Raw genomic sequence first — 15,382 nt, 5'->3', positions numbered from 1 at the left:
GTGTGCAGTTTGCAAACATGAATCTTATGAACACTGGGCAGACACGCAAGTCCTTCAACAGGAAAATAAGGTACTTTCGAAGTCAAAGGAAGTGGGCTATGAAAATATCAAGTTACATAAGTAAAAAGCAATGGTCAGACCTTCCAAGAGCCTCACCAAGTGGTTTTACCTGAATTAATAAGTAAGAAGAGCTTTCCTCTTCTTAACTCCAATGTGATATGATCTCCAGCAGGGCCTGCCCTGTGCAGTAGGATCCCATCGCTCTCCATGGTTTTAAATTTCAAAGATATGATATCTCTTATTGGACTCAAGGAGTTTTGATCAAATCTGTAGAGGAGGGAACTTTTTCCATCAAGATCAATTACAACCGACCCTAGGAACAAAGACAGGGAATGTCACCATTGTACAAATCAATATGGTTTACACTGAAAAATGGTAACTACTGGTGTGTGTGTGTGTGTGTGTGTGTGTGTGTGTGTGTCTGTCTGTCTGTCTGTGTGACTGTGCGTGATGTCAGACCAACAAGTATCTCATAACATCAAAATTCCAAATTGATTCAATTCTATTTGGATCTGTTTAACTATTCATAAAATTCATGATTTAGAAATACTCTTTAAATGTATACCTCAAATTTTCTTATGTTACTAAAGGCTAGTCTTACTCTAAAAAAGAAAAAAATTGGAAAATGATTACAATGAATACATATAATCACTTTAGAGTACATATTTTTAAAATCAAGTATAGTTGAATACTGGTATTGGGCTGTTGAAATTAATTTGCAGTGTGGGGAGGAAGATCCAGAAAAAAATGGTTTGAATATCTCAACATTCTTCCAGACATGTGCTATATCTATCAAAGACAGCATCCATACATCCATACACACACACACACACACACACACATATATATATATAAACCACTTCAAGTACATATTAAATTGGCCTTGTGCTCTGTCTTATTTCCACAGTCAAGTGATAGTATTTAAGGACAAGGGTATTTTCTGCCTTCCCAAAGGCATCATTAGGAAGACATGAACCTAATGGTATTGTAGGGTTTATACTACTGCATTTATGTCATACTTTGACATCAACCTGTTTTTCAGCTTTCTGACAGTGTCTTACCTACTCATTGTCAAGCTCACTCATATTCAGTTCATCTTTTAAAAGATGTCATGTTACACTAGTAACATAATAGTACAACTGTCAAAATCAGTTGTACCCGCAAAAGACACAAGTGAAACCTATAATGTTCAGAAATCCTTGCTGTATTATCTGTTTCACCAGTCAAAGATATTTTAAAGCAATTACCCTTGAGAGTACATTGAGATAATAAATGAAGAGAAACTCAATCAAATAAGGCACATTTTTTCAAAGTGTCATTTGACTTCTTTCAGTAGACAACATAACATAGCTTATTCATATTTCATTGATGAAATTATTATAGTTACTTCTATGCCCAAACATGTATTTGATTCAGACTAATCACGGCACCCCAGAAACTGTTAATCACTCCTATCAACCCCCTATATTTTTTCACTATTCTATGAAGCTAAAGACTCAGGGGTCTGATTGTTTTTTTTACATCTTGTTAATATGCTTATAAAGAATTCATTCACATGAATAAACATCACATTCCTTAGAAAGAATAATGTTAGCCGAACAATCATTCCTTGTTATATAGTTGGATGAATGTGCGTGGCTAAAACGTAACTCTTTGTCAAACACAAATGATGTTTTCTACCATTTCTAGATGGCAATAAATTAAGAAAAATTTCAGCCAGATAGACTTTAAATGCTGACACATTTGGAGCAATGCAGTTATCTCTGACTTAATGTATTGCTTAGAGGCAACTATCAGAGTAATGATTTTATTTTAGATAAAGACTATTTTTGGAATTAGCTACCAAGAGATTTTTCCCCCCATAAAAACCGTCCATGTTCCTTTAGCCTACTATTTCTTTCTCTCTCTCTCTTTTTTCACTATTGTTATTATTACATTATAATGGTTGTATCCATCTTCCATGGCACCTCAAGCTTTGGGGCCTGGAATACTTCCATCAGCAAAATAAGGTAGTGAAAAAAAAGAAAGAAAGAAATCTTGGACAATTGATGCCTAAAGCAACGGGGCAATGTTTTATCCCTCAACTGAAGCCACTTTCCATCCTCTCTGACCTTTACCTTCTTTCGACCTAACAAGTGTATGGCTATCCAAATCAATGAGGTCATTTACTATAAACCATACTTAGTCTACCATGTCTGAGGTACTGCATGCTATATGCTGGGTAGAAAGTGTTGAAGATCAGTATGTCCTTTTGGAGCTTAGACCCAGAGAAGATGAACAAATGTATCCATAAAACCATTACAGAGAGTAGCTGGTGGAGAAAACAGAGCCAACTGGCTAAGATGCTCAAAAAAAGCTTGCTCAGTGGTCAGATGTAGAAATCTGATTCTCGGGCAGTTCCTTTTCAGTATCCTGGCCTCTCTCTACAGTTTCAAACCCCATATTCTCTCTTCATCAACTAGATAACTCTTGAGGCATTTAATTTCAAAAAGGCTAGATATTCTCCCAATTATGTTTACATTTACTGTCACAAATTCATAATCAAAGATTATTGAGAACCTACTATGACAAGAAATAATTTAATGCTCTGAGGGAGGATGTGGAGTCCCTTCAAGCAAGGTGCCTCCGAGGAGTGGGGGGAGGGAGTGTAGAAATAGGGAAATGAGCATATTGGTGACAAGCCCCTCGCATATTTAACATGCATATAATAAGCAAGACTGTTCAGAAGGATGGAAAGGGCAGAGAGCAATCATGTAGCACATATGGAATATAAAGATGAAATTCAGTATGATCCCTGACATTTTCATATTAATGAAATACTATACTCACTGACAACCATTCACCTTTTTATTATTACATTTGCAAAGGTATTTACGCAAACATCTGACAGTGAAATATAGTCTTGAACTATCAGCATAAAGCTCTGTATAATGATAAATAAAATACCCTGATTAGGGTTCCAGGGTTTGTTTGTTTGTTTGTTTTTGTCAACCTGACACACGTTAGAGTCTTCTGGGCAGAGAAAACCACAGGTACAAAAATTCCCCCCATCAGACTAACTGTAGGCCACCCTGTGGGATATTTTCTTAATTAGTAGTTGATATGGGAGGGCCCAACACAGTTTCCTACTTAGTCTATATTCTTATCCACCCCACATCAGATGGTGCTGAGGCATATAAGAAAACTGGCTTAGCAAGCCACAGAGAACAAGCCAGATTCAAGGTTCCTTCATGGTCCCGCTTCAGGTTCTGTCTCCAGTCCCTGCCTTAGGTTCCTGCCCGAACTCCTTTGATGATGGATGACAATGTGGAAGTATAAATGAAGCCAAACCATTCCTCTCCAAGTTGCTTTTGGTCACTGTTTTATTACAACAGAAACCCTAATGAAGACATAAAAACAAATGGTAGAAAGATCTGAAACCTACTTCTTTAACCTATCTGCTCCCACTCTTAAAAGAACCTTCCGTGATTTCATAAGGTATTCTAAAAAAAACAAAAACAGGGAGTGGCCAGGAATCGAATCTTCAAAGCATCTTTGCTGGACAAGGTCCCACAATGTTTTTACATTCAGGCTTTAGAGATAAAGATTTGTGTTCCTATGATAAAAATACTTGACAGATATAAAATATGAGAAGAGAGATTTATTTTGGCTCTTGTTTTCAGAGGTCTCTAGCATGTCATGGAAGGGTGTATTCGTGGTACTGATGTTTGAAGTAGAACTCCTCACACTATGGGGGACCAGGAACCAAAGAGAGCAAGCAAAACAGGGGCCCATATAAAACCGTCAAAAGCCTGGACCTCATGGCAGACTTTGGCCATCTAGGCCTCACCTCCTAGAATTGCCCCAGCGCCACAGAGCTACTGCCAGCAGCGTTGGGACATGTGCTCAGAATACAAGCCTGGGGGCCATCTCATATTCAAACAATAATAGTGGGGGTGGTTGTTTTCTGTCTCACAGCAAATTACTTAACCTCTTTGTCTTGCTTCTTCATGCATGAAATGAGAGTGAGCAGCATATTCTCCACAGGTTTGTTGTATGAGTGTTTATCCACATAGTAACAAGTAATCAATGAGCACTCATTGCTGCTAACGCTAGCCTATTATTTATTATTAGGATATTGAGCAGGAAAAGAGCTGCTCAAAATAATTAATTACTTGGGTGGATTTCTGATTCTTTAAAACATAGTGAATTTCTGAAGAGCACACACACACTCACGCATTCACACACCCACATTCACATATGCATATGCACATACATACACAGGCACATATACATGTCCATACATGCATGTATACACACACACACCACATGCACATAGACACATGCATATGCCAAACATGGACAGAAAGACATGTGCACATGCACACGCAGACATGCACACACACACACACACACACATATACATGCAAGGCACGCACATATACATGCAAACCACACACACATGCAAGGTATATATACACACACACACACACAGAGGGAGGGATGCTCTTCAGTTATCAGTACCATTGTCAGGCTATGCAGAGACAGTGATCTGAGCCTGCTGTGGATTCTGTAGCTCTTTCCCTGTCAGCTTCTGCTCAAGCCGACTGGCTCCGGCAGTTGTTGGTGACCTGAGTTCTCCTCAGTGAATACTGCCATCTCCAATCTGCTTAATTTAAAGCAAGAATTGAGGCAAGAAGAGACTCAAAAGGATGGTAGGCCTAGACCAATTCTCCTTGTGATTCCATATGTGTGCTTTGCTTATATATGATGCAGAAATGTAAACTTCCACAGAATGGAAAGCATTCCAATAGAAAATTTACAAATGTCTTTCACCGGAGCTGTGTGGGAAGCAATGCTCCCGAAATGGGCACTCAACCTGCCTTTCTTCAGCATATATTTATGGCCAGCTCTCTGCAAGTACAGAGGCAGATGAAGCATGGCATGAAAAGGAAGCACGTTCTTTTATATTTCTCAAAAACCTTACTATCTATGAGAAGACACACATCCCTGAGATGCAATTATTCATGCTTTTGTTCAGAGTTTTGCTTCTGGATCGGGCAATGTCCCTGGTGCTGTCTATGATGCGCAAGACAGCCAATCTACAATATCCTCTGTGAAGGATTTCAACTGAGCTGCAGAAACGCTTCACCGGCTTGAGCAGCAGACACTGTCGCTACCTGTACATACTTCCTGTGCAAAGCCACTTATCATTTTGAGGTATTCTCTTATGGCTGACTCTCTCTACCTAACCCCTCTATCCAGTCCCACTCCAAGCATTCTAATGTTTGAGCATTCTAATCCTTTTTTTTTTCCAGCATAAGAAAAATGTTATTTTCATCTTAATGACCCCATTCATATAAAAGTTTGCATTCATTCTTTATATTTTTATTAGATATTTTCTTTATTTACATTTCAAATGTTATCCCCTTTCCTGGTTTCCCCTCCAAAAACCTCCTATCCTCTCCCCACTCCCCTTACTCACCAACCCACCCACTCCCACTTCCTGGCCCTGGCATTCCCCTACACTGGGGCATAGAACCTTCACAGGACCAAGAGCCTCTCCTCCCATTGATGTCCACAAAGACCATCCTCTGCTACATATGCAGATGGAGCAATATGAGTCCCACCATGTGTACTCTTTGGTTGTGGTTTAGTCCCTGAGGGCTCTAGGGATACTGGTTAGTTCATATTGTTGTTCCTCTTATGGGGCTGCAAACCCCTTCAGCTCCTTGGGTCCTTTCTCTAGCTCCTCCATTGGGGACCCTGTGCTCAGTTCAATGGTTGGCTGCAAGCATCCACCTCTGTATTTGTCAGGCACTGGTAGAGCCTCTCAGGAGACAGCTAAATCAGGCATCTGTCAGCAAGCACTTGTTCGCATCCACAATAGTGTCTGGGTTTCGTGAATGTATATAGGATGGATCCCCAGGTGGGGCAGTCTCTGGATGGTCACTTCTTCAGTCTCTGCTCCATACTTTGTCTCTGTAAATTCTTCCATGGGTATTTTGTTCTTCCTTCTAAGAAGGACCGAAGTATCCACACTGTGGTCTTCTTTCTTCTTGAGTTTCATGTTATGTAAATTGTATCTTGGTATTCCAAGCTTCTGGGCTAATATCCACTTATCAGTGAGTACATACCATGTGTATTCTTTGTGATTGGGTTACCTTACTCAGGATGATCTTAAAGGGCTGTCACTTTTGAAAGCAATTCCCCCCTGACCCCAAGTGGATTACTAACAACAAAAAAAAATCTAAGAGGGTAAATTTTTAAATTGAACTCTTTGGCCCAGTCATAATAAAACAAACTGGACCAACAAGATGGCTCAGCACACAATGATTCTGCAAATTCAAATGACCCACATTTAATCTCCAGGTCCCACCTAAAAAGAACTCACTCCTGCAAACTGACCTTTGTCCATGACCATGCCACAGTACACACATGGAGAAACATACTAAGTAGTTTTGAAATTTTTAAAAAAATAAACCAACTGAATAATTTTTAACTGGGTATTCCATAAACATTCATCATCTTGAGCTCTTCCTGGTTGGCACTTGATCAGAAGCTGTGTACTCCTAACTTGAGACCCAAGAATACAGCCCTGCCCCCGTGAAGCTGACTTAGGTGACAGCATGAAGAAGATTTGACCAGAAGAACAAGTAGGATACAGAGGCCTATTTTCTGAAATCAAATAACCTCATTGCCTACTGAATTGTACTGGGGAAAATGAATACATTTTATTTATTTATACTACAATTGGTTCTTGAAGAAAGTTGTAGAGGTAGGAAAGATTTTTCCCTGAAAGATACTTCAGGATAAATTGATTTTGAGAGTTACACTATGAATCATAGCATTATTGATGAGGACAGATGACTAAAACTTAAAAGAGAAAGATTAGAATAGAAAATGCGTGAACTGGAAAGTCATTCCTCCAATAAGAGAAAATTAATTTTATTTAAAGGTCATGAAAGGATTCTTCTTGAAAAAGATAATTAAGTCTTCTGTTCGTTTGGGGTAGAATTACCCTCCAAAATATAAACCGAATAAGAATTTTATCTTTAGGGGCTAGAGAGACAGCTCAGCAGTTAACACTTCTTGCAGAAGACCCTGTTTGAATCACAGAAACCATGTCCGACTTCTCACAACTAACTACAGATCCAGGGGGGATCTGACACCCACCTTTAGCCTTCAAGGGCATCTGTAACCAGCTGTGTATATATACTCAGATACACACACATGCGCGCACACATGCACACACACTAAAAGAGTTTTATCTTTAAAGATCAAAGAATAAAATTAATACAGACCTTCTATGAGCTGGAGAAAGGGACCATAGGCCAAGTGCTTCTTGGTTAAAAGTGAAGTCAGCTTTTAACAGCAATCATACTGTTTCTTTATGTGAGAATTATTACCCATGAATTACTAAACTAAGGAATATAAATCAAATGGAGTCACCTTTAAACTATTCTATAGTGAGATATTCAAGCAGCGGGGTGATGGATAGGCACTTGAGACCTGCATTACTGAATCAGGTTGGAGACCAAGCACTCAAGAAATCAACAGGAAATGGGTTATACTATTTTTGCATAGAAGCATAAAGGAACCAAGGATGATTTAAGGGACTCCCACTTCTAAAACAATTCAAATGAATACCATAAAACGGAAAGAGGAATAGAAGCAAGCTCTACATCGAACCACAAAGCGCAGTGATTCTTCTGCCATGGCTCTAAATAAAAGTCAGTGATAGGCTGAGGTGCTGGACATGACTTGTGTATTTAAACATCCATCGTAACTAACTTTCTGGGTAGATGAAACCAGTAGCATTTGATCCGGCAAGGCCATTTCAGTGGGTTGTGGGAAGATACAAGTTGTATTTCAGTCTCTGGTTTGATTGGTAACTTCTATGATGTTGCCAAAGTCACCTAAATACTTTTTTTTCTAACATGGAAGATGAAGAGATTAAATATCATGCTTCATATGACCAAAGGTTCTCTGGAGATCCAACAGAAGTACAACAAGATCCCAACATGGATGACAGTCATACCATTTTGATAAGAATATCTACAATCATTTATTCGCCTCAATGATGTCTCTGTCCTTATTCAACAGTTACATTTTAAATGCAATGAATTTACTTTTATGTACTATCTCATTGTTTATTTTATATGGAAATAGCTTTAAAGATTTATTTTTGATTATGTGTATATGTCTGTGTTAGGTTTATGCACATGTGTGCAGTGTCCTCAATGGCTAGAGAGGGTAGCAGATGCACTGGAACGGGAGTTACAGGGAACTGTGTGCCTCCTGATATGGGTGCAAGAAAGGGAACTCGGAACTTCTGAAGGAGCTGTCCATGTTCTTAACCACAGAAACTATATAAAAACTATATTCATTCATGTATTTATCAATTTTATTACACATATATTATGCTATATGCCACCATGGAAGCCACTATTTCAACGGTGATCACATCCTGTCCTCAAAAGTCCCCCAGTCTAAAGTGAAAGGCACTAATCTACTTACCGAGTCCAGAAGTACTTTCAAATTATAAAAGGTATATGAAAGCAGAGTTACAGAGAGGATTGGGTTAGATATCACATTGGCAATGAGGTCTATCTCTGCTGCTAAGATATCTAAGCTAAACACATAAATGAATGGAGGTCAGGAGAGGAAATGAAAGATAGTGAATGAGTCCCCTTGGGAGATGGAGAAGACTGAAGGGTTGGCATTGAGGAAGAAAATGGAAATAGCCCACAGGAAGTACCATTCCAAGCAGGTCACCGTGTTCATGGGATGACCTGCCTGTGGGTTTCTGTATTTGAAGTTTGTTCTTACGCCTAGGCCCTCAAGTAGGGCCAGAGCTTCTCAGTTGGTGTCACTATGGCCTTCCAGTTCAAAGATCAATGTGTTTAACTGTTCTTATAACTGGCAGGACTAGAACTGCAAGAGTGGCCTTCTACACTGCATGGATGCTATAAGTCTCTAAAACTGTATCCTCAGCATCTCATGCTGTCTCCTGGGTATCTCATCTCAGGTACATGGTGTTCAAAAATCAGCCAAGGACTGGGAGCAGGGGGAGGGGAGCTTGAGCTCTCCATTGATAACTTCTTTTGAATATCCCCTTCTCAATGTTTAGCCTCTCCGGAAACCTGGAACTCTGGCCTCTATCTCCTAAGTCTGCAATGGCTGATAAACTTTCTGCTTGTCCTTAGAAAATCGCCAGTGGAATGTGAATCTCCCGGAATGTGCTTCTTGGCTTTATAGAATCCAATGCTTTCAAGTTTCTACCTGCTTTGAAATGAATTTCAGAGCTCTGAGGCCGTTTATAAAAAGAGCATATCTGTCTAGTATATTTACTTGTTATGGGCACCAAGTTAACCCAATAAAAGTTGTTCTGACCCAACATACCAAAAAAAGGAAGTCATTTACCTTTTTTTCTTTAACATTTGTAATTACTGTAATCCATTCATTTATCCAAGGTTGCCAAATGGGCATGTTTTCAATGCTATCATATTTTTAATATTATTTCCTAGTTAAAAGGAAAAGGGAAACATTCTCTGTTGTATTTAAATATTATAGAATATTCTGGAGATTATGAAAGAAACATTGCTTTTATTTTATTAGCTTTCAAAATAAGAAATTGATATCTTAATGTCTCTCATATGTGACTTACGGGTCTGTGAAAAATTATTATGGGTCCAGTAAGAAAGTAGGTAAAGGGCTTCATGACAGACATGATGACCTGATGACCCAAGGACCTGAATTCAGATCATGGGACCCATATGGTAGAATGAGGAAATTATTTCTCATAATTGTCCTCCAACAAACACAAACAAACAAGAGAGAGAGAGAGAGAGACAGAGAGAGACAGAGAGAGACAGAGAGAGAGAGAGAGAGAGAGAGAGAGAGAGAGAGAGAGAGGAGAATGAAAATATGGAGGGGGAATGAGGGAGAGAATATAGACTCGACAGTTAAAAGTTTTGCCCTCTTGGTGAAGTTCCAAATTTGGTTCCCACATCCATACCTAACAGCTAACAACCACCTGTAACTCCAGCTCCAAGGGATCCAACTCCCTCTTGTGGCCTCTATAGACACTGTACTCACATGCACATTGAAACACATACATAACTTTCAAAAATAAAAATATTAAAAAATAAACATTGTTATGAACCCCTTTATTTACATATACTTGATATGTCTTGGCGTTGCATAGCTACTTCTGTTGATGCTAAATGTTTCTGTTGTGGGATGGGAGACGCCTTCTCCATTATTTCTGAACTCTTTGCACACACTTCTGAAGATTTTTCACAGTTTTCATAGTTCTTTCTTCTAGTATTGTAATGCTAGCTCTGTGGCAGCATCAACAGAACATTACCTGCCAAATACAAATGTTAGAACTATATAAAAGCTTTACAAAGAATGGCAGAATCTGTCCACTGGAATTTGGGCTCACTAAAAGCTGGCTTACTTTTAAATCTGACACAAAATAGGATCCTTCAGCTATGTCTTATAGATAGATGAACAGTTAGATAAGCAGCTGTGTCTAAGTTACCTGGTCAAACTTTCAGCAGTTACCATGAGAAACTAGCTCAATAAATATGTATTTGATTCAATTATAACTTTCTGTTTCCATAAATGAACTGCTTTTAATTTTCTGTCCTAGCAAGGTACATGATAGACGAGATAGAATCCTTAAAGCAGAAAAATTACTACCTTGCTTTCTTTGAGTATTCTGGTAGTCTGAGTAAAAATGTCCCTCATAGGCCCATAGATTGGAATGTTAAGTCTAAGGACTGACACTATTTGAGAAGGGTTAGGAGGCATAGCCTTGTTGGAGGAAATGAGTCACAGAGGGTGGGCTTTGAGGTTTCAGAAGGCCCAGTGTTCTCTCTGCTTGAAGCTCAGGATGCCGCTCTCAGCCACAGTTCCAGTGCCATTAGTGCTGCCATGCTCCTGCCATGCCCCTGCCATGATGATAATGGACTAACGCTCTGGAACTGGAAGCAAGCCCACAATTAAATTAATACTTTTGTAAGAGTTGCCTTGGCCATGGTGTCTCTTCAGAGCAATAGAACAGTGACAAAGACAAGTACTATTTTCACCTTGGGAAGCTGAAATCTACTGATGACATTGTTATACTCTGGACTTTTAAGTGTCCTCTGAAGGTCTATGTACTCAAGGCTTGCCCCTTGCTCCTAATACAGTCGGAAAATGGTGGAAATATTAAGAAACACAGTCTAATAGCCAATCTTTCAGCATGCTTCAAAAGGCACTGTGGACCCTCTGTCTCTTCCTTTTCTCTCCTTTATTCATGCCCCAACTATGAAATGAACTTGCTGTTACAACAAAGTGCCATTGTATCTCAGGTCCCAAGTCAACAAACCAATAGACTGTGAACCAAACTTCCCAATGAGCCAGAGCAGCCCTTTCCCCTTCTTAGGTTGATGGTTTCATGTCTATTAGAACAACTGAAGCTAGCTCACAGTGTATAATTCCAGCTTCCAGTGTTTGGGGCATTATTAAATGTGCATTTCTATTTTTTTAAACTTAGCATGAGCTTCATAATGATTGACTTATGTTCTCTTCGATGAATAAAACCTGTAATTTTCTCTCGCACAGTCAATATTTAAGCCATTAAATACCATAGTTCAGTATTTTTCTACATTTCTTCTCATCAAGTCTTCTCATTCAGTTCTCCCTGTGTCTCATTCCTCAATGTTAGAGGTTGGACTGCTGCTTGGATGATGGGGAAAGCCTACCCGAGGCTCACCAAAATGCCTCCATTCACTCATCCATCTCCCCAGAAGATGGATGACGGAAAGAGGAACCTGTTGTGCGCCAGGGAGGACAAAGACGAAACACTGTGGAGAAGAAAGACTGCTTTGTGACAGTTGAAAACATCCCTAGGTCTGAACGTGGCATATCAGAGAAGTTGAGAGCACCTATTACTCCCTGAGGGAAGATGATTATCTCTGTGGAAGAAAGGAGGCAGAGTATGGAACAATTGCTAAAGGCATCATGCAATGCCCCTAGGGCTAGAAAAACCATGAAATTATGGCATGCCGCAGCAACAAAAATTAGTTCAGTATGGCTAAGTAGTTGGATATTCTTATTTTGTAGATGAGCAATAAGAAAAGACCATGGGCTACAAAATAGGGATCCTTACTCAGAATTGCAGGTAAGGAATTTTAAGTGCAGACTAAGGACAACTGCTGAAGCAAATCAGGCAGAATTATGAACATTACCCCCTGTAGTCTAATCCCCACTCCCTTAGGGCATGCCCAGTACATTCACATTCACCCAGCAATTTTCTGATCCCTGATTTTATTTACACCCCTGCACTTGTCTTTGCAACACATAGTATCCCCTCATCTAATCATCAAAGGCTTAGATCTCTTTTCCTTCCTTCTTCCATCACTCCCATCCTCCCATCCATCTCTGGATCTATAAGTGTGCTCACAACTGCAGGGGCCAACATTATCTAAAATTTATACTTTCCCTTTGATGTCATAAAATTTAGCTTCTGCTTCTCTCATTACTCAGGAGACAACTTCAGGTTTGCTGACATTAAAAGTGGAGCAGGCTTTTTGATAGGGATTTTCCACGCACCTGGCATCTCTTCATAATCAGTTGTTGGCTCTAACTTGTTGGGGCAGAGGGCAACAAAAAAGTACATGTGGGTCTCACAATAGCCATTTTCCATGAAATGATCACAGGACATCTTGAGTCTATAACTTTAGTAGGCATGTGTATTAGACACAATGTGAAGAAGGTGGTCAAAAAAACGGGAAAAATAGGGCTCATTGGATAAAGGTGCTTGCTGCCAAACCTGTCAACCTGAGTTTGAGCATTAGGACCTATGTGGAAGAAGGAGAAAACTGTCTCCTGAGAGTTTTTCTCTGACCTCCATATGTGCACCATTTTACACACACACACACACACACACACACACACACACACACACACACATACACACACACAGAGAGGCATGTGCATGGCTGCACTAAAAGTGACAAAATATATTAATTATTAAAACAAATAAATAAAGTACATGAATGGCCTGCTCCAATTGTAGAGAAGCATTTCCATTTTTCATGATGCAACATATAGTTGTTAAAACTTAGTGCTTCATTATTTTATTAGCACCGACATAGAACAATGTATGATTTACTTGGAGTTGGCTCCATGTTTCATAGGCACTTGAACTCGATAAGTCAACAACAGGGTTAATTACCCCTCTGTTCTCTTCAACAGCCTGTTCGTTCTCCAGTGTGCCCTGTCCCAATAGATAACACCACCTCTCAGTGATGCAATGACTCAGTGTCCACTCACACAGTGACCAAGCTCTGAGGCTTCAGTAACCTCAGCGGACTCCTGATACTGACCTTCTCTGTCCCCACGGACTGCGGTTCCAGTGCTACACCAATTGTCTTGTACAGATGCCATCAAAAGTCTCAAATTCTGCTTCTAGCTACATATTTAACCCTCTAACCTGTAACCTGCATTTTAGTCCAAGACACCATTGACAAATGCAAACTGATCCTCTAGTCTAAGGAATGATGCCTCCCACAGGGGGCTGCCACCTCCCACATCAACTGGCACAATTAAAACAATCTCCCTTTAGACATGTCTACCAACCCAACATGGACAACCTCTTCATTGAAACCCTTTTCCCAGATGATTCCAGGTTGTATCAAGTTGCAAATTAAAGCTAATTATCCTATGATCCATCCACACTCTGTCCTTTATTTGACTGAACAGAATCGCTTTTTTATGGAATAAAATCAATTATTCCATGACCCATCAACCCTCTTTTCTACATCAGACCGAATAGAATCACATTTTCTATCTGGAATCTCCTCCAAGCTTGCTATGAGAAAATACATCTTAATTTCAAAATGTATTGTTATCAATTTCTTTTATTAACCTCAATCTTTGTTCCTCACATTTATATGCTACAGCATCTCACAAGCTACATTACTTTGCATTTGATGAGTATAATGTATTTCAACATTGCACTGCCTATCTTATTTAATAAAATATATGCCATTTCAGAATTTCTCTAAATAGTATATTTTATACAATATATAGTACATATTATACTTTGTATATATAGTACATATAGCATACTTCAGACTTTATATATAATATACTTAATAAATATATAATATGTAGTAAAATTATCTCCTAGAAAATGTCAGTGCATGCTTATTTGTGAATAGATATAAGGGACCAAGTAGTTATGGGGAACACTAACTTTGGATAGTGATGTCATTCATTTTAGATCTTAGGTCTACTGTGTGTTGTCTGATCTTGGACAAATTTCTGAAATTTTCTATGGTCCCCTTTCTTCTATGTCAGATGTAAGACACTTTGATAGGCACTGCTTTTGAATGAATGGCACAGACAAAACCTACCCACAAACTACATTAGGGTGTGCATATGGGAAGAAGCAATCAGAAGAGGCTTGCTTCACTGAGCATAGATGACCATCTCATAGCTGTGATCCAGGAGGAAGTCCTTGCCCTCACCCCAAATACCATTGTTTCCTCTTGAAAGATGTGGTAGAGGAATGCCCTCCTTTGTCTAGAACAAATTCAGCCTGATCTTGTCTACACCACTCAAAAGAGTTGCAAACAAAGGGTTGCAGTGAGTTCGTAGCCCTTTCATTCATGAATAAGGAAAGCCAAAGGTTCCAGCTATGTCTATGCACAGTGACTGAGAGCAGGTCTATGGTTCATTAGGTACGAGTTTCTGCTTGTCTCCTTCTATTCCTGCATAAAATAGTGAGATTCATGTACCTATTCCTCTGTGCTATTCAAACTAAATGAGAAAAGACCTACAAATAATGTTCTTTGGCTTATAATAGCTGTTCAATATGTGTTGACTTTATGGTATCATATGTAATCATTCAATACTCATGCAAGGAATGATGGTATAAATAGTTGGAGAATGTGATCGTGAAGATCATCCAGCCTAGGGATTAAAGTCAATATCCAGCCCATTCCTCAGAGTCACTTACATCCAAGCAAATTTTAAGTTGGTTTCTACCTCACTTCTGAGACTATCTTCCCATTAAACTTATTACTTTGTATATTTTAATAATTTAAAACTATACATGTATCATTTTACATCAGCTCTTGTCTTAGCATTTTACTCTATGTTTTTGAGTTTAAAATATACTGATACTTAAGTCATGGGTCAGTGAGAAAAGAAGACTGATTGGCAGGCAGGAAAATGCTTATCCTCAAAACAGTAAATGTACTCACAAAAGAAAGAAAGAAAGAAAGAAAGAAAGAAAGAAAGAAAGAAAGAAAGAAAGAAAGAAAGAAAGAAAGAAAGAAAG

The 15,382-nt window shown here is 39.1% G+C and overlaps 1 protein-coding gene across 2 annotated transcripts in view; it reads right to left on the bottom strand.

Annotated features, from left to right (window-relative positions):
* Cntnap4 (contactin associated protein like 4) overlaps nucleotides 1-15,382 on the bottom strand; it is a 290,563-nt gene that overhangs the window by 111,817 nt on the left and 163,364 nt on the right. For both annotated transcript variants that reach the window (XM_021169778.1, XM_029480968.1), the window contains exon 5: nucleotides 170-373. In XM_021169778.1, coding sequence (XP_021025437.1) covers nucleotides 170-373 — 204 coding nt within the window. The remainder of the gene's footprint in view (nucleotides 1-169; nucleotides 374-15,382) is intronic.

Source organism: Mus caroli, chromosome 8, assembly GCF_900094665.2.
Source record: "Mus caroli chromosome 8, CAROLI_EIJ_v1.1, whole genome shotgun sequence".
In the NCBI taxonomy this organism is placed as follows: Eukaryota; Metazoa; Chordata; class Mammalia; order Rodentia; family Muridae; genus Mus; species Mus caroli.
The sequence above is the reverse complement of the archived record's forward strand: the minus strand, read 5'-3'. Positions and strand labels throughout refer to the sequence as shown.